The sequence below is a fragment of the Achroia grisella genome, unplaced genomic scaffold (assembly GCF_030625045.1).
Source record: "Achroia grisella isolate CSIRO2021 unplaced genomic scaffold, CSIRO_AGI_Agris_v1 utg402, whole genome shotgun sequence".
In the NCBI taxonomy this organism is placed as follows: domain Eukaryota; kingdom Metazoa; phylum Arthropoda; class Insecta; order Lepidoptera; family Pyralidae; genus Achroia; species Achroia grisella.
Genome location: NW_026712841.1, coordinates 2,648,509 through 2,667,719, shown reverse-complemented (window position 1 = coordinate 2,667,719; position 19,211 = coordinate 2,648,509). Strand labels below are relative to the sequence as shown.

The window sequence follows — 19,211 nt, the reverse complement described above, 5'->3', positions numbered from 1 at the left end:
TTTAACATATTAAAAATGACATTACTTAAAATGTAATATATACATGGTTTAGATGACATTTTTATCAGTATTCGTTGTTAATTCTTGTATGGTTCCCAGATTCTTGTTCTTAGCTATGGTAAAAGTTCGTGGACAGATTACAGGGGACCTGACATTTGCCATACCAATACTGTCATCTGTCAAATTCGGCGAATCTAATCTGTTGTGTCTTTGTAAATTGTCATTGGTGTTATTGACTTATGATAGCATTTAAATAAATCATTGTGGCACTAATTTTATATTTTAATGATTAGTATTCATACAATTTACATAATAATAGAAATGTGAGCTATTGGAGCCACTAGACCACTTTTTCAGAAATGATAAGACAGTCCCTTAAATTCAGAAAGACAATTTTTGTCATATTCATTTTGTTTTTATGTAAGTAAAATAAAGAGTTTATTATCAGTATTTTTAATTTATTTATCTATATATAGCGACCAACCTCGGCTTCGCACGGGTGTATTGTATAAAGTATATTACTTATATTATAAATATATAAAGTTTATATGGAAGGAAGGTTTATATTATAAACATTCAGAAAAAGAGACTGTGAAAACCATATTAAAATCATTACACACATTCATTTATCTGTTTGTACGTATAATTGTAAACCATACAATTATACGTACAAACAGATAAACGAAATCAACGATTTTGTTTTATATTATTTATATATGATAACACTTATGATAATTAGTATTAAGTTATTGCTTCTGAACGTAACAAATTTGAGCAGTAAACATATGCAAGTTCCAAATACTAATTGAAATTGCTTAGATGTTTTTGATTCATGCTTATAAATCAACTGGAAATCTATAATATATATCTTATTAAGTATTAGTTAAGAGGGATCCTACAGCCACAAACACAATTAAATTTATACAACATATATATTATTTAAATTTATACAACATATACCATTATTTGTAACCGTAATATGTAATTGTTTTTCTTTACAGTGATTATATTCTTTTTTATAAACCATAAAGATAGTAATAATATTGCGGACACTCAAAGAGTATCCCAAGATATTCCACGTGTAGGTTACCAAGACTTCAATTCAGTACCAAAGAGGGAATATTATTATGTAGATAACAAAAAAATGGGATCAAACAATGTAGCCGATGATCATATAAAACAGGAATTGCAGGAAACTAGAAATCAAATAGAGCAGTTAAAGAAAAAAATTGCATTTTTGGAAGGAAGAGTACCACAGAAATATCCTGATGTGAAATATTTAGGGTACAAAGAGAGGAAGCGGATATTGGTTAGCCTTTTGTTCATTATTGTTATTATTTGTCACTTTGTTAAAATAGTGTAAAATTTTGTAAAATACATTTCATATATATAAAATGTACTAATATTTTTATAAGTCCATTACTATTAATGCATTAGTCCACCTGTTTGGCACAGATTATCATTCTTTGCTCATTCTTTTATCATCCTGGCCATTTCACCAGGAATTATATACCCCATGATTACCAGAGGCACTGTATGAAGGTTGACTTGACAAGGCTACTAGATGCTATTCCTATCAATCTATTATATATATTTATATTCTCTTATGCTGATACTGATTAAAAATTAATGAACACATAAAAAACAAGTATCAGTTGAGTTTCTTGCTAGTTCTTGTCAACTGGAGTAGCTAGCTGAACTGGACAGTAGGGATGGTGGTAAAAAAATTACTAACACTTACTTCCTTCCGACACTTTTGGATGCTTGATCCAAAAGTGTCGGAAGGAAGGATGTTGGAAGAATGTTTTATCTTATAGTAGTATCATTTTAATATAAGACTTCTATAAATACAACAAAACATAATATTGTTTCTATTGCAGGTGACAGGCGGTGCAGGATTTGTGGGCTCTCATCTAGTGGATGTTCTTATGATGCAAGGGCATGAGGTCATTGTGGTTGATAATTTCTTCACTGGCAGAAAACGCAATGTTGAACATTGGTTCGGTCATAGAAACTTTGAATTAATTCATCACGACATTGTTAATCCACTGTATGTTGAGGTACCTGTATACATATATATTTTTTTTATCTGACAAATTTCAGTTCCAATAAACAATGGCAGAAAAGATGAACAGAATTATTTAGTCTATTTGTATTCAAATTATGTTAGAGCATTTCATAGTTTATTTCCCTTTTTATATAATTGGGCATACTCTGCCCAACTTGAGAGTATCAAATTTGAATTCTGTATAATGAATCCTAAAGGAAGTTTAAATATTTATGTTATAGCCTTATATTTACTTCAGTAAATTGCGAAAATAGATAATTATAATTGAAGGTAGAATGCTCCTCCCTCCATGCATCCATAACAATGTTAGGCATTGTTGTACTGTTAAATATTGCTTTATTTGAGGTTGTTTGAATTAGAAAGAACAATGGAATAATAAAAATACACCATCCTGTATAAAATATACACATTCCAGTATCATTGGCAATCATATAATTATATCTTATAATCATACAATTTTCTTTTTTTTGTTTCAGGCAGATGAAATATATCATTTAGCTAGCCCTGCAAGTCCACCACACTATATGCAGAATCCGGTGAAGACCATTAAAACTAATACGCTGGGCACTATTAATATGTTAGGTATGTGGTAGACATGTAATAATTTTGCATCTGATGATTACTATAAAGGGTTCATTACATTATATATTTATAGTTTTGTCTAAGAAGTCACTAAAATTACTTTTGTACCAATTAGTAGGTACTAATGTAAACGTTGCACCAGTATCTACACTAATTGATATGATTCTGCCAGCTATAAACCTATATAATTGATAGAACAATGAATGTTTAAGAGATTGCTTAAAAATTCTAAACCACCCAGTGCCATTTTCAGTTTTTTTATACAAATGATAAACAAGCTGATGGTAAGTGTTAGCCGACGCATATATACATACATAAACTTAGGACAGCATGTTATCGTGTAAGGCCTGTGATAATTGCATTACCATTCCAGATGACTAAGATGTCATGCCTCTTATCTTGTAATTTCACTGCCTGCCTTTGCTCCTACAACTAGAACATGGAAAACAAGCTGCATGTTTGAAATAAGTAAGACTGATCCATCACTATGTTTACAGTGGTAAATTAAAAAAAAATTCCTCTTATTTTGTTTAAAATTTATTTTGTGTTATCAGTGTTATCAGTATTTCCTGTTTTCAATTTTATATATTTTCCGCTATGATACACACAAATAACTAACCATGTAAGTAATATATAAATAAAATAGTATTATGAATTATCTTTATTTTAGTGTATTAAAATTACAGGACTCGCACGGCGTGTTGGAGCAAAGATATTAATTGCCAGCACATCTGAAGTTTATGGTGATCCCATGGTACACCCACAGCCAGAAACCTATTGGGGACATGTGAATCCAATAGGTTGGTATTATGGAACTGTTAAAGTTTATCTGTTTTTTATTGGTTTAATCAAGGAATGTTTATTTTTCTATAAAAAGTATAAATAAAAAGGAATAATGTTCCTAAATAAGAACTGAAAGTTCAGTCCTTTCCAAATTGTTACTATTATAATTAAATACGTTGAACTGACATGTATCCCACCACATAACAGCTAGCTGACAATATTATTTTTTCATTCAAAATTGCATATAAGTTAACATCTAACAAATTTTAGAGTGAGAGGAAGCTATTGATTTTTTTTATGTTTCTGCTGACATATAATATGCTTGCTTTAACACCATGCTACAGCCAGCTGACAATTGTTTATCTTTAATATAGAGGTTTAACTATCATTTGAGAACTGGACGGATATGACTTTTTTTTATATCTTGGCAACTCCACAACCCACCGCAGCTCCTTCAGACTTTCTCTAGAATAAGGACATTGGTCATCTTGACATGACCTGTTCTTGACTTGCAGGTTATTAATATTATTCTATACCTACATTACAGGTCCACGGGCATGTTATGACGAAGGCAAAAGAGTGGCCGAAACATTGGCTTATTCATATGCTAAGCAGGAGAAAGTGTCTGTGAGAGTCGCAAGAATCTTCAATACGTATGGACCCAGAATGCATGTCTCAGATGGGCGCGTAGTGTCCAATTTTATTATGCAAGCTTTACAGAATTTAACAATAACAGTAAGTTTAAATTTTGGTACTTATTAAGGCAATTTTTTTAAAGAAGTTCTATACAAACTAAAAAAGAAAATATATTGTCTAAAGAAACTGAATACTTAGTAAAACTACACAAATGTGCGACTCCTTTGTGTAATATGTATTCATAGTATTATTTCTTACTAGCTGTGCCCGCGGTTACACCAGAGTTAAATTTCAATATAAAATATAGCCTATGTGTTATTCTGATGCATAAGCTATATTACTGTCAAGTTCAGCAAAACCTGCTCAGTAGTTTTTGCGTGAGAGTAACAAACATCCAAACCTAGAAACGTTTATAATAAGATAATACTATTAAGATTTTCATGTGAAATCTAGTTCATAACCAGCTTTTTGCAAATCCGTTAGGTTTAAAAGAATCTGACTACAGCCACTAAACATTGATATATGGAAAAAATCCATACTAATAATATTGAAAATTGATTATTTGTTAAAAAATATTGAATTATAATAGTCATTTTACCATGCATAAGAATTCCATTGTACATTTAAGCATTATATTTCAGGTTTATGGCAATGGGAGGCAGACTCGATCATTCTGTTATGTATCAGATCTGGTAGATGGATTATTGTCCTTAATGGCGTCTAGTTACACTTTACCGGTTAACATCGGAAACCCTGTTGAACATACTATAGAAGGTAAATTACAGAATTCATTAAGTTTTTGCAGTTGTTATTACACTAAATACATATAATTGGCATATTACTAGACACTTGTTTTTTTTTTATTTAAAGCTATCCAAGCTTTGTAATGATAGGCAGTTTTGACGAAAGTGCCGGGATCAAGACATGTAACATTTCTTTCCTAATATAATATTTCTTCATATTTCACATCGTATGTATTATATTAAGAGCAAATATAGGTACATAGTTCAATTGTTATAATATTGTTTAAGCGGAAAAATAATACTAATAGTAAAAAAATCCAGTTACGTCATGTCTACGCTCAAGGTGACTTAGAAACTAATTCCATGTCGAATATATTCCATTCAAATTTCTTTACATACTCGTGTGATAAAATAACATAACATTCTAACATTTTTTCACTTAAGTTATTTTCGTAATATGGTATATTTTTTATTTACAGAATTTGCAATGATAATTAAAAATCTAGTCCCCGGCTGCCGTAGCACGGTGTCCACCGGAGCTGCAGTAGAAGACGATCCACAACGTCGACGACCTGATATTGCTATTGCAGAGGCCCAATTAAATTGGTCGCCCAAGGTAAATCACACTCCGCAAACGGATTCATTGAATCGCTAAACAAATGAAATCAATGTCAAATTTTCGATTTTTCGATGCGTAAATAAGCCATAGTCGGGTCAAAATATACATGAAAAATAAAAAAAGCAGTGCGGATTTCGTTATATTCCGGGAAAATCTATAGTTGTCCTACTGTATAGTAATACTTCAATATGTCCACATACAAGTCCTATACCTATATCAGATATATTTACTGTTCATACTTACAGTTTTTGCAGTAATTAGTATAATAAATAAATGATTTTATAGTAAATATTTAAATATAATTAATGTAATAAATGATTAAAATAGTTGGTATCACAGTATGGTATCCACCGTCGTTGCGAAAAATTATATTTAATAATTATTTATTTGTACCAATTGTGATAATTTGCATTCACAAATAAATAATTCTGACAATGAGGTAGATTTTTCTTTATAATAACTAAAATCCATTAGAATTTGCAAAGGGGCTAGCTTACATGAATATCTAACAATATTATTTAAACTTTTTTTTCAGGTATCGTTACAGGATGGTTTACAAAGAACTATAGATTATTTCAAAGAAGAATTGTCCAGAACAACATTTTACAATAATCAAACTTACATGGATGTAAAAGTAAAAAGTCCTCAATAGAATATAATTTTTTTATGAATTCTCTATAATTGTGATATTGTATTGACTGTTTCTAATAAAGTGTGATGTTGTGTATAATAATAGATTATAATTGTTATTCATAATGAGTTTTTTTTATTGCTTTATAACATTATATTTGTTTTGTAAAAAAATTGTAGATTTATATATGCTCAAAAATTCGAACATTATATGGAAATAAGTGAAATTACTGTACTATATCGGCATTACAAATAGAACAATAGTTGAATTAATATTTTATCAATCATTCAAAATTTTATCTAGTTATTTAATTATGACAGTGAATCATAAAATATTTACTGAAGCCACTCAAACGGAAAAGAAATAATAGCAGTTAATTTCATTTAACTTTTACTCATATCGTATATGGATTATTCATACTCGATTATACTCAGATTTCTTTGACATGATTTCAAAATTTATTTCTGATACTTGATAATGACAAGAAATTGTTTCAAATAAATATTACTTTACAATACACATTATGAAAATGATTGTACTCAGATGACAAGTGATTCTTTATTTCTGTCATAATATTGATGATCTTAGATTGTCCTCAAGTAGGATTCAGACATATTTCATATTTTATAATAATCAGTCTTCAGCTTAGCATCTAGCTACTTATGTTTATGTATATATTATGTTTATGTACTTATCAGTACACATCAAGTACTTATCAATAGTTATGAATGTTATCATTAAAAAATCCTTAAAATTGTTTATTTGAATAAAGATTATTTCTGTTCTATTTTTCTGGAATTATTACCTCTTCTATTGGAGATATTTGAGGTTAAAAGTTTAAGAAATTAGAAACTAACACAGTATATAAATAATTATAATAAAATTATTATAATATTGACTAGATTTTTCTATGTATATTGTTTACAACACATACTGGGCAAAACATTCCATTTATACCGATACAACATGTGTTGTGGTGTTTCACTACTACAAAGCTTCTCTCCATGTGAATGTACTAATGATTTATACATTAGGAACATGTCACTTGGTGTTTGATTGTGTCTTACAAGCATATGGTCAACACAACCACGTGATCGCCACTGAGTATCAAATCTAATGTCATGGACTCTGTTCACACCCTTGAGAGCTGCCGTCCAAACACCCATTGAAACATCTTCAGATATATAATGGCTGAAAGAAAATATGTATTTTGATTTATTCCGAGTATACTGTGGGAAAAACATTGTCTTTATTTCTTTCCATTATTAATTCTTGTTTTCTAGTATTAGTTCAATAATCCAAAACAAATTCCATTTTGACATACCATGCTTACAAAATAGTTATTTAAATAACTATTTTGTAAGCATGGTATAATATATATTATGACTATTGCTCTAATGCAGATAATTGTCAAAACAGTTATTTAAAATTTGTTTCAGATTATTGAACTAAAACTAGGAAACAATCATTTCAAGCCACTGCTTAGTTTCACATCTACTTAGATATAATACTCTGAGCTGTTAGGACTTTAATTGCAGAGTCAAACTCTAAAGAAGCTATCTGTTCAAACTTGCATATGGACTCACAGTTGTCACAGGTTATGAGGAAGATACAATTTAGTATCTGTCTTGACTTACAAAAGAAATTCTCAGGTATTCAAGTATTAAAATGCAAACATTGTACCAAAGAACACACCAAGTTGAACCTATTTAATGATATTTCATTAAGATCATAATGTACCTCAGAAAATCAGCATTTCTTGATATATAGTCTACAATACTCTGTGATATAACATATCCACCACCAAGGGCATAGGGCAAATAGTGATCACATAGGAACCAATCTCGTTCCTGCCATTTGCCATTCATGAATACTTTTGCTCTGCCATCAAAATATCCCCAGTACAATCCTTTATATGACGGCAGATTTTCCTGAAATAATACTTTGATATCATATTAATGTAATCATTAGATGTTATCTATTGGAATAAATAAAACTGAAGTGTCTGTATGCAATTTCAAATTAAAAGCTTTTAACAGTTTTTGTTTGTTTCTGTTTGTTCTTGCTGTCTTCGTAATGGCTGGACTAATTTTGACAGTACTTTCACAGATAGCTAATGTGATAAGAAGTCACTTGGTTAATTTTATTTTAAAAAGATCTTAATAACAAAAAGGAAGAAGCTGTGGGTAACAATAGTGTATAACTATATTTCATAGAGATCAAAAGTGATGTAAACATAAACCTAAATCCCTAAATCCCTAAATCCCTTTTATGAAAACTAGTATTATGAATATGAAAGTAAACTCTTCCGTTATCTATGTGTAACCATTTGCACCTAAATAACTGAATCAGTTTTTTATTACAAAACCCAAAAAATATAATATTTTGAATGGGGAACCAATAATTTCACAAGTTAAGAACATAAATATCATCAAAAATTTAAAATGTGGTCTACTCCAAGTTCTACACTATGTAGAGTATGTAAAGGCACAGAGAAACATGAGCTGTAACTATAACTGGCATAATAGCCAGCTTACTCACCTTATAACTAACATATTCACTTATTACAGTGTCACTCATCTGCGGTGCAAAAGCCTCTAAATCTCTAACAATTAAGTCAATTCTCACAAATGAATCATCATCACATTTTATCAAATATTTCAAACCCTCTACATTGCTACTAATCCAACTCAATGCAAGAAGTATTTTTAGAGATAATTTTTTATAACTATCTTCAAGCTCATTTAAAAACAGCAAATCATGACTCCTACTATTCTCCTGTATTAAGCCATCTAATTTAATTTTACTTAATCCAAGTGTTCCTATAGCAAAATAGTACTTAATAAATTCATGGTGCACTGTCGGACTGGATCCAGTGAGATTCCATTTATATAATTTTTCCCCATTTTCTATGAATAGATTGGTTGATAATTTTGACCAAGTAGCTCTAATTGCATCTCGCTTTTCTTCATTGGAGGGACCACTTAATATAAGCACAATGTACTCTGAATTACTGTGTAGTATGCTCTTTTTATTATTAACTGAGCTTACTGTTGATACTGCCTCAGCACATTCAAGACGAAGGAAGCTCAATGTTAAACCACATCCAATATAGAAGAAAAAAATACTTGCTAATATCATACTTTTATATCTTTTGACCAAAACAATAAACATTTTACGGAACAATGTCTTCAAATATTCGACATTCGAATTATAGAAGGTACAAAATAGTTTCCAACCATATTTTAAACTATAAAAAAATATTTAAATTATTATTCTCTAAATTCGAAGTCTGTTTTTAATCTCGGAGACTAAATTGACAGGTGTAAATGTCAAATTTCCAAATAATGTTACCACCTGTAGCAGGGTAGTGATGTACATGCGATACTGATTTGTTGCCCCTCCGATCGATCCCCATCTAAATAAAACGGGAAACGTAATTATGATGACCTAAGCCGAAGTTAGACATTTTGCGCTGTCCTCAAACCAAAATTGTATCTGAAAGCGGGAGTTGGCCTTCAGCGGCTCCATAAATCCTTCCGCGGGTTTAAAGTGCCATCTGCACTCACCCCCGATCGTTCTGTGAAGCTGATCAACAGCATTAGAATAGTCAGAATAAATAAAACCAACTTGTTTAATCACAAGTTTTTATTGTGATATATTCCTTTTAAAGCTTTATATGAAATTTCTAAAATATATTTTTAAAATTTACGTACATATATTAGTGTGCCGAAACTTGTAATATTTCTGTCAACACTTGGGACCCTTCCATTAGTTTACGTCTCCACTAAAATATATTTAAATTCAGTGTAAAAGCAGTCTACCTCCCGACTACTACTACTACCTCTGCTTTAATGTACGCGTTACTAAAAGTCCTGTAGCACACTATATAATAAACTGACTAATGCATAATAATTTCACCTGTACACTCATTACTCATTACCTACATACTACAATAAATAAATAAATTATGTAGCGACACGTCATCACATCATACACAACGGTACAGTGGAGAGGTGATACAACCGCGCTACAATGGCAATTACTGGAAAATCAAGAATCCTGTATAGTAGAAGGTATAATGAAATTAAAATACAAAAATAATATGAAAAACCACGGCTTTACGAGCTTACACCCTTTGCCTTTCCTACAAGAAGAAATAAAAAAAAATAGTAGAAGATGACATATATGACTGACATACTGTCAGTAAATCATCTCTGTCAGTGACAGCTCCACATTTGACTTGGTTTGTGACAGTTTCTGTGGTTGGTTATGGTTACTGTCAGCCCTCTTGAAAAGTATATTCTTTGGATTAGTCTGTGTAGATCTCTGAGTGAAGTGTGATTATTATAGAATTTATATATTTCGCCGGGTTTTCATTTCTTAATAATTTTAGTCTCTAGCTTTAAATATTATTTTATTTCGTTAACAATTTCTTTGTAGTTTTAAAGTCTGTGATTTACATATTATTTTTATGGTGAATAATTAATACTGTGCAAGAGAATTACAATTCTATGTACTTAATATTATTATTTTTAATACAAATACGAAGGTAGTTGTGAAGAATTTCCAAGTGTTCTTAGTGTTCAATAACTGTGCCGTCCAATTCCAATACCATGATAATTTTATGCTAATACTACAAAATTACATTTCTACCCTTCACGTGAAGAGTTAAAGATTTGAACTTGTTCGGTAAGTGTTAATATGAATGGTAGTGGATACTTCAATGACTAGATCGTGCATAACGACGATTTAATTATTAGAATAATTTATATAATATATTATAGAAAAGAATAGTATATATAATTGTTCATAGTTAAAAATACAAATTGTATTAAGTTGAATACTTAAATACTTTTGAAAACCATGATCTTGGTTTTCAAAGATTTTTAAGTATTCAAGTCCTTAGATAGTTTTTTTTACCGATGATAATTAAATTATGCACCTGCCTGTGCTAACGGTTTACGCTGGCGGGGCTCCAGTGGAAGATAATAAAGTGAACATGAGGTCAGGTCAGTTAGCCCATCTTAACAAAATTTCCAAGAATTTGTCAGGATGGTTTCCAGGGAGAACCGTTTGGAGGTCTACCTGACATGGTACATTGCTAGTAATGGGACCAACAGTCCATATTACTAACAATGTACTTTCCCCACCCTCTCCAACTTAAAATGTAAGCTTGTATTAAAAAAATTTGCTGCTTTCTATTTTTTAAATTTATCAGTCACAAATGCTATGTAGTTCCAAATTTCATGATGATTCAAAAACAAAATAACTTTTAGATTTTATTATTACATAGGGTGATTATACAATATTATACAATAAAAATATTGCAAAGTATTGCACAACATTGAACCTCCATACTAAAGGTGTATTGTAAAAAAAATATACAAAAAAAATTACTTAATAGAATCGGCATGGAGTCTTCCAAGAAGAAGGGCCGTCCACCACACCCCAGAGCAACAGCAAATCCACTATCAGCACTCACTTTTGGGTATGTGTTCTTTCATAAAATGTTAATTTAAACCATAGATTTGTAGAGCAAAACTCGAAACATTACACATACCACTTTTATTATATACAACTGTAAAGTATTTAACAACTAGTGTATTCAAGAATGTACATAATTAAATTCCTAGCAATTAAACAAGGCCTTATGGATCTTGTATAGAAATGATATAATTAAATACTTACAGTACCATCTAGTCGCAAGCTAAGCAGAGCTTGTCTTATGAGTATTAGACCACAGATATATTATAGATTTCTTTGTACATACATAACTACATACATATTACACATAAAAAATGTTTGTAACATGCAAGGAATCAATCATGCAACCATCAGATGTAAGGCAGTGTGCCACTAGACTAACTAGCCTGCAGAGGCCATTCATATTAGTATACAAAAGTTGTATATATTTTAGTGGATAGTAAGTATTATCCACTTTTAGTAAATCAAGTACTCTGGCTTTGTAACATACTTAGTTTAACTGTAAGTCATAACAGTATTCTGTTCATTTCCTTTGTAGATGGACCTTGCCAATATTTTGGGGTGGTTTGAAAAAAGAATTGGAAGAACATGACCTGTATGAGCCATTAGATGAACACTCTTCTGGTAAGTCTTATATTATACTTCATATTTACTTATATTCAAACTTTCATTTAGTACACATTATTAATAAAGTTAAGTGGGTTTTAAAATGCTAGACCATAGAGGCAGTAAAGTAAAGAAAGTAACAAATAGTAAAGAAACCTTAAAATTTATTTCGTAAGTCTCTACATGTTGAATTGTCATAGAAGAAATTACACATTGAAAGAGAATGTCATAATAGTTAAAACGTTATGCGGTTACAGAGTGGCTACGCCATTATACTATTTTATTTCTAACAATTGATGTATCTTATCATATTAAATTTTATTACTGTACAATTAAGTAATACAAACAAATAAGGTATAAGTTTTTCCATCAATTGAGTTATTTCATCTATTACAACTCAAATTTTTTCCCTTTATTAATCATACAAGATATTTTGACATAAAAGCTAACAATAATTAATTCAAAAGTAGTTGCCTAACCCTACATATACATAAACGAGGTATTCACCGTTTTAAATTTTGTATATAGGTACCAACCAATCTACAGATATGTAGGTAATGTTTAAAAAAATCTGCCAAAGATAAAATTGAAATACAGTACTGTAAATGATAGTATCTAATTAGTTTAGTTTGATATTTGCTTTTAATAACAAATATTGTTTTCAAAATAAAACAACAATTTACAACATACATTCTTTATACAATATAATTGGTTTATGAAACAAACTATTTAATCATTAAAACTTAATACGTTTCTAAACTACTTATAAAAGTAAGAGGTTCTTACTTTATTTGACTGTTTATTTTAGCGTATATTTACACGTGCAAGGCACAGACTGATTATTTAACGCAGAGGTGTCAAACTCAATTTTACAGAGAACCATTTATTAAATTAAGATTGTGTAGGCGGGTCAGATCAAATAAAAAAAATGTCCTGAATTATTATAAAATTTTATTTATTTAATTATGTGTGATGTACGGTCGTTAAATATATATCTTATTGGTATACCTCGGGTGCCAGATGCAGCCCCTCTCTCTTCGGATCTTTGACAAGACTGATTTAACGCATCGAATTACTTTATCTCGGATTTCGGTTATAACAGTTAAAATGAATAGATAATAATGTTTTGACTGGTTCATGAAATAAGTTTCTATTTACCCTACCCATATGTATTTTGATTTTTTCCCAGTTATAAAAAATCGACAACTCTATACTTCTGCCTTCCATTAACTGTACCCACAACCATTTGTCAACCTTTGTTCAAAACATTTTATTATATAATTCCACGAGCATGGGGTTTTCCTATAAAATGCCCTTGATATGTTTGATCTACTCTGTAACTTGACGTTTCACGTACATCACATGCTTTTGTATCGTCGCAATTACGTGTACGGCATACACACAGTAAAGCAACCAGGGTACCTACAATGTATTCATGGCTGAGTTCCCACGGCAAAGCATAACGATCTTGTGGACTTCCATTATCTATTATTAATTGAACAATTCCGAAATGGTATAAAAATAGTCCGATACAATCAACTATTCATATTTTATATTTACATATTTTACGTTTCTACCCAGTATACTATTTCATTTAATGCATAATAATAAAATGTTATACTTGCATATGATACCATCGGACTTAATAGGTCTACGGCAAATCGTACACTATGAAACTTTATTACCAAATGGACTAAAAGATCGATCGAGAGAAATAAAATTTCTATACAGATTACGACTGTTCTTATGATACCGAAAAGGTGATTATAGCGAGTATAATCACATCAAAGAGAAGTTCCAGTGTATAAATGGTAACTCATATGGGGGCGTCTGATATGATTAATTATTTTATTGTATTGATACTCTGTATAGCTGTAGTAAAATGTTAAAGATTTAATTCCGGAAATAAAACCAATATGTTTATAAAAACTAGCCTATTTCTTACAATATCTAAAATATTACGTCGAATACGTTATGCCAAATCTCATGTAGACTGGTTAAGCCGTGAAAACTTAATAAAAAAAATTACTTTTACTATCGGTAAGGTTAAAGTTAAAGTATTCGACATTCTACGATCTTGTTACTCGAGCGGTTTGACACGCAGCTACCTCGTCTTCTTAATATGGTTGAGGTTAATTGCCCCACAGCACAGTTTGTATTTATATACTCAATTATGTCTGGGCAATTTCTGTGTGGACGTAGTTAAAAAAATATCTATTGTTTATTATCCACAATGCAAGCTCTGTTAGGTTTCGAACAAGACACCGCTGCGTGATTATAATGTCTAGGTCTATTTATTTAATAATTATCTATTCTATACAACATATAATTGTATTGCCTTTTTTATTAACAGGCCCTTTAGGAGATAAGTTTGCTCGTCTGTGGGAGGAGGAAGTAGCTCGTGCTGGCAGCAAGCGTACACCTAGTCTACTACGAGTGATTGTGAGAGCGTATGCTGCGCGATGTATGCTGTACGGCATTGTCCTGCTGTTCATGGAATGTGGGATACGGTGAGTGAATACTTTAAACGAATTGAGAATCTATGGTAATTTGTATATTTTTTGTATAACAGATATTAATAGTTAGCTATGGAGATAAAAAGTTAAAGATACTTGCCTCAGAGGCTACGCATTAGATTTTTTTCGGACTACTCTAATGCTGTTGGCTGTAGCTGGCCTTTACAGTTTCACCGGACGATATGGGGCGTGTGCAGATGGCACTCCAAACCCGCGGAAGGACTTATGGAGCAGCTGAAGGGCAACTCCTGTCTGATGGATACGACTTTACTTTCAGTCGTAATTTCAATCCCCGTTTGAATTGGACGGGGGATCGATCGGAGGGCAAACTAAACAATGACTTGATTTAAAAAAAAGATTGAAATTATCTATTATCTGCATATACTGTAATAGAGCTTTTGTCATATTTTTCATTGATTATTTCTTCTAGATACTTTGTATGTATAGTCAACATTCCGAAATAGTATTTAAAATAAATAATCTTTTCTAATATATAAAATTCTCGTATCCTAGTAATAAAACTCCCCCGAAACGGCTTGAACTGAAACTTTTGTATATTCAGTAGGTCTAAGAATAGGATGTAAACTATTTTTCATACCCCGATAGTCCACCCTAATTTTCTGGACATAAATTTAATCTTATTTTGTTTTAAGATTCAGCATTAAAAAATACATGCATTTCTAAGTTTTCACCCTTCTACCATGAATCCCAATTTTTTAATAGCTGTGGTGATTTATATGGCAAAATAACGTTTGCCGGGTCAGCTAGTTCAAATATTAATAAGAATAAGTTATCAGTATAGAAGCAAGCAATAGTGCTATATTCAATTGTAAAAAGTGTAGATCTGGTACACGTTACGTGAGATAAAGTAATAAGTATAGGTATAGATCGTGTAGAGTCGAGAATACTGTGTCTTATCTACGTTCACAGATTTATTGCTTTATGACATACTACTGTTTATACAACTGATAAGATTATAGTATTACTTTTATTGTATTGTATGATTACGGTCGGATGAACAGCTGAGCAAGTCATTGCAATAAGAAGCCGTTACACCGTGTATGACAAATTAATCGTATCACGGTTTCGTTTTACATGTGATGCGTAATGATAACCTATTACGCACGTGATTTGTAATAAACGGGTCTTGTTTTTTGTAAATGAATGGTAACTATTTCTTCAGTCTGTATTATTTTTTAATCTGTTCCACATTTAATTTGACTTCTTTGCCCGGTTTAGTATTCCACATAAGCTTGAATAGGTCAGCAAGGCCTATTCAAGCTTATGTGAACGAATTGATCAGTCAGTCAATATTTCTTGCTTAATTTTTATTATAATTAAATTGATTTTGTATAGCATTAGATATAAACTGTAGTATAGTGAAACTTCTAAAGCATATTTTAAAGCTTAATAAAAAAACAATCAATCATTTTTAGTATATAGTATAACTTGGTTACTTATTGAAATCTTTAAATATGGCATAGACACTTACGATTTTTATGCAAATTAGTTATCCTTTTGCAATTATCGTGAACAGGAAGTGACAAAGTCCAGTGACTAATAACCGTAGATCAACGCGAACTACTCACGCGAACAGTACGTATGACCAATTACAGTGCTGTGCAAATAGTACGTTTTGACAAATGTTGGTAAACACTTGTAGAAATAGGTCTGGCAACAACACACAAGTCACTAAATATCTGGACGTGTGCATTAATTAATTTTTATTGCACTAGTTGAGTTCAAAGCTTGTTTACATGGTACTGGGTACAAAGTTTACAACTTTTTTTGTATAAAACAAATACTAAGTTTTAAGTTTACAACAATAATACATTAGAAAAAACCGCACGCAATTGGTATTAGTTCCGTTACGTTGATGAAATCTACAATAAAGTCAAATAGAATTAAAATATTGAGAATTTTTAAATTTTCCAGTAAAAATGAAACTATCACTGTTATAACACTAAAAAAGTTCAACATACTAGTAATAACACTTATGATGTTTACATTATTAAATATTTTAACAATGATAATAACAGTAGGTATATGTTACATACCTACATATTGAATTATCACTGTTAACGAACAGTGAATAAGCTAAACGTGTAGATCATTTGTTCACATATTTAATTAAATCTCATATATTTCAATTACGATCGAGCATAATATGGTCTGCTTAATATTATTCTGCGCGTCTTATCTGTATCGTAGTAATCGGTGAAAAATGCTCGCAAGGCCGTTTTCGGGTCTTCCTTCTTTGTCAAACCTTATATAATTGATAACAAATACGGCGCCGTAGACAATGCGCTGTATTGTATGTAACGTCTCGTAGTTGACTAGTAATGGAATTTTTACAGCTAGGTTTTTTTATGTAATTCGATTAGCAAACGAGCTAACGTTCCACCTGATTGTAAATAATCGTATATCTACACTTAATATGATAAAGAGGTGACGTTTGTATGTTTGTTTGTTCGTGGTAATACCCGTTCAGCACTACAAATTAAAAATTTAGTTCAGTTTTAGAAAGATTTATATCCTTGAGTGCTATAGGCTGTAAATCACAGGAGAGAAGCAGAAATGACCAATCCACGACCTGTTAATCATGATAATTTCGAGGAGACCGCGTGACTTTCGGGCCTGACAAGCAATACACCTTCTATTGCTAGGAATAGAAACCACAAAGAATACTCCCCTAAATGATGATGATTAAAAGTGATATTCCTAATAATCTCCTTTCTCCATCATGTCTATATTCCTTATGCAAAGTTTATCTACGTTGATTAGTATTGATATTATTTGATGTCAGTACAGCTTATTACTTATTAATAGATCCTGACAGTGGCTTGGCGGCATCGTTCCAAGTATCGATGATTGATGTCCCCATCAATAATGAAAGTACTCAAACAGCAACAGCGTAACAATGGAGTAACGCTCAAATTATGTTGGACACACGTAATCGATACTTCTATATAACTCAGAAACATTTTCTGTTTACTGTTATAGGAATGTCAATTTGTGAAAATTAGGATTTTTTCTATGGTTGCAATGTTTTCTATAACAATAATTGTGTATCATTATTTTTTATCGTCACACTATCATAGCTTTTTATCAAGAACTTAATAACACCTACATATAGTAGGTACTTAAATATAGTTAGTCTGTGTAAGGAAGAAGATGAGCATTCACATTAAAATATGATCTTTGTAAACATGTTTTAATTCATAATAACAATGCTTTGCGTAGACTACTTTTTATAAAGTCTGCATGGGTATAAATTTATCTAGTATACATATAATGCCAGTCTTGTTGGTTCACTGGGAAGGTTTTCCTCATACTTTCGTCTTCATACACAATCATATTTTTGTTCTGTGTGTATTCAATAATTGTGAAAATTCTTTTTTTCATGTCTTGATTATAGAACAGTACATTTGCCTGCGCTAACAATGTAGATAATAATTAAATTAGTTCGGATCGTGGCGAATGTACCAGGAATTATCCAAGATGGTTTCCAAGGATAGCGTAGCTTGTCAACTTGACTTGGTGTATTGGTAACAATGGACCACTAATTCCCATTACGAAGGAAGCAAGCGCCTCGATTTGCCGATGATTAGAAATGACATGATTAAATTTATATTAAAGTTGTACTGCATTTAAATAATTATAACTATGTAAACATTACATATTATATATCATATTACATGTTATATATATATATCAGTATGCAAATTCTGAGTGTCTTTATATTAAAGTTTGAGTGATAATGATTGCTTTTAGTACGATGCTCGACAATGACCGTGGCAATGACAGAATTGCTAGTCAATGACGATTTCGTTACCTAACACGAAGTGTCGTAAAACGAGTCTTGTACTCACTTACGTATACATGATTATTTTTATACTGGAGGTCGTTTATCTCCGATCATTCTTAGACCTATACCTATCAATCTAAGTTAACTTTAACTAAGTTTGTGGTTTAACTATGTTTATGGTTAGTAATAGACTCGTACTCTATTATTCATGACCTTTCGTTCAATCAGTTTCAATCCAGAACTATCCTATTTGTATAATCATTTCTTTCTTCTTATTTTTCATCATCACCTTTCTTCGGTGCGGTATATGTACTACATACATGTACTACACCATTCTGAACATTCAATAATGTATTATTTTGTTACGAATAAATCGACTGGAGTCTCGAATATTAGCTCCTGATGTATGTAGGTAGGTACTAAACCTACTGAATATTAAAGAATTATATCTAAATATCGTTTCTGAATTGCCGAAGTTATTGTGTCATTTATATTGAATTGAAATTAGAACCTTTCCAAAGTAGTTACAGGGAATTGTTAAAAAAAAGTTAATTCCTTATAGTTGATAGTGGTATAATCTAGGTTTGTCAACATTTCTAACATAAAGACATCCTTATTTTTTTGTTATGGAGGAGTGGTATGAAGGAGCAATTATTTGAAAGAGTTACTTGCAACACTTCAGTATTTTGAGAACCAATTTTGTACGAGATGTTATTTTTAGGTAGCGAAACT

The 19,211-nt window shown here is 31.0% G+C and overlaps 3 protein-coding genes across 3 annotated transcripts in view; 2 read left to right on the top strand and 1 right to left on the bottom strand.

Moving 5' to 3' along the window:
• Positions 1-209: 209 nt before the first annotated feature.
• LOC131844209 (UDP-glucuronic acid decarboxylase 1) lies at positions 210-6,723 on the top strand. The gene is made up of 9 exons (XM_059193030.1): positions 210-420; positions 1,002-1,309; positions 1,881-2,060; positions 2,545-2,650; positions 3,337-3,450; positions 3,981-4,168; positions 4,711-4,843; positions 5,292-5,428; positions 5,967-6,723. The coding sequence occupies exons 1-9, from the start codon at positions 360-362 to the stop codon at positions 6,081-6,083; spliced, it is 1,344 nt and encodes a 447-aa protein (XP_059049013.1). The 5' UTR covers positions 210-359; the 3' UTR covers positions 6,084-6,723.
• Positions 6,724-6,743: 20 nt separating this feature from the next.
• On the bottom strand, positions 6,744-9,364 carry LOC131844208 (beta-1,3-galactosyltransferase 6). Its single transcript, XM_059193029.1, has 3 exons — positions 8,604-9,364; positions 7,803-7,993; positions 6,744-7,253 (listed from the first exon to the last, which is right to left on the bottom strand). Exons 1-3 carry the CDS (start codon positions 9,234-9,236, stop codon positions 6,971-6,973), a joined length of 1,107 nt encoding a protein of 368 aa, XP_059049012.1. The 5' UTR covers positions 9,237-9,364; the 3' UTR covers positions 6,744-6,970.
• Positions 9,365-10,393: 1,029 nt separating this feature from the next.
• LOC131844507 (ATP-binding cassette subfamily C member 4-like) overlaps positions 10,394-19,211 on the top strand; it is a 34,623-nt gene continuing 25,805 nt past the window's right edge. Inside the window, exons 1-4 of the mRNA XM_059193416.1 lie at positions 10,394-10,754; positions 11,470-11,553; positions 12,088-12,173; positions 14,509-14,665. Of these exons, the coding sequence (XP_059049399.1) occupies positions 11,477-11,553; positions 12,088-12,173; positions 14,509-14,665 (320 nt within the window). The 5' untranslated portion in view covers positions 10,394-10,754; positions 11,470-11,476. The remainder of the gene's footprint in view (positions 10,755-11,469; positions 11,554-12,087; positions 12,174-14,508; positions 14,666-19,211) is intronic.

What these genes read in the sequence shown, in the direction of transcription:
- LOC131844209 (XM_059193030.1), top strand. Translation starts at nt 360, where the DNA reads ATGATAAGACAGTCCCTTAAATTCAGAAAGACAATTTTTGTCATATTC. An exon ending in TTAATCCACTGTATGTTGAG is followed by an intron (nt 2,061 to 2,544) that starts GTACCTGTATAC and finishes TTTTTGTTTCAG; the next exon opens with GCAGATGAAATATATCATTT. An exon ending in GGGCACTATTAATATGTTAG is followed by an intron (nt 2,651 to 3,336) that starts GTATGTGGTAGA and finishes TTAAAATTACAG; the next exon opens with GACTCGCACGGCGTGTTGGA.
- LOC131844208 (XM_059193029.1), bottom strand. Translation starts at nt 9,236, where the DNA reads ATGTTTATTGTTTTGGTCAAAAGATATAAAAGTATGATATTAGCAAGT. An exon ending in GTGAATATGTTAGTTATAAG is followed by an intron (nt 7,994 to 8,603) that starts GTGAGTAAGCTG and finishes GTATTATTTCAG; the next exon opens with GAAAATCTGCCGTCATATAA. An exon ending in AGAAATGCTGATTTTCTGAG is followed by an intron (nt 7,254 to 7,802) that starts GTACATTATGAT and finishes ATTTTCTTTCAG; the next exon opens with CCATTATATATCTGAAGATG.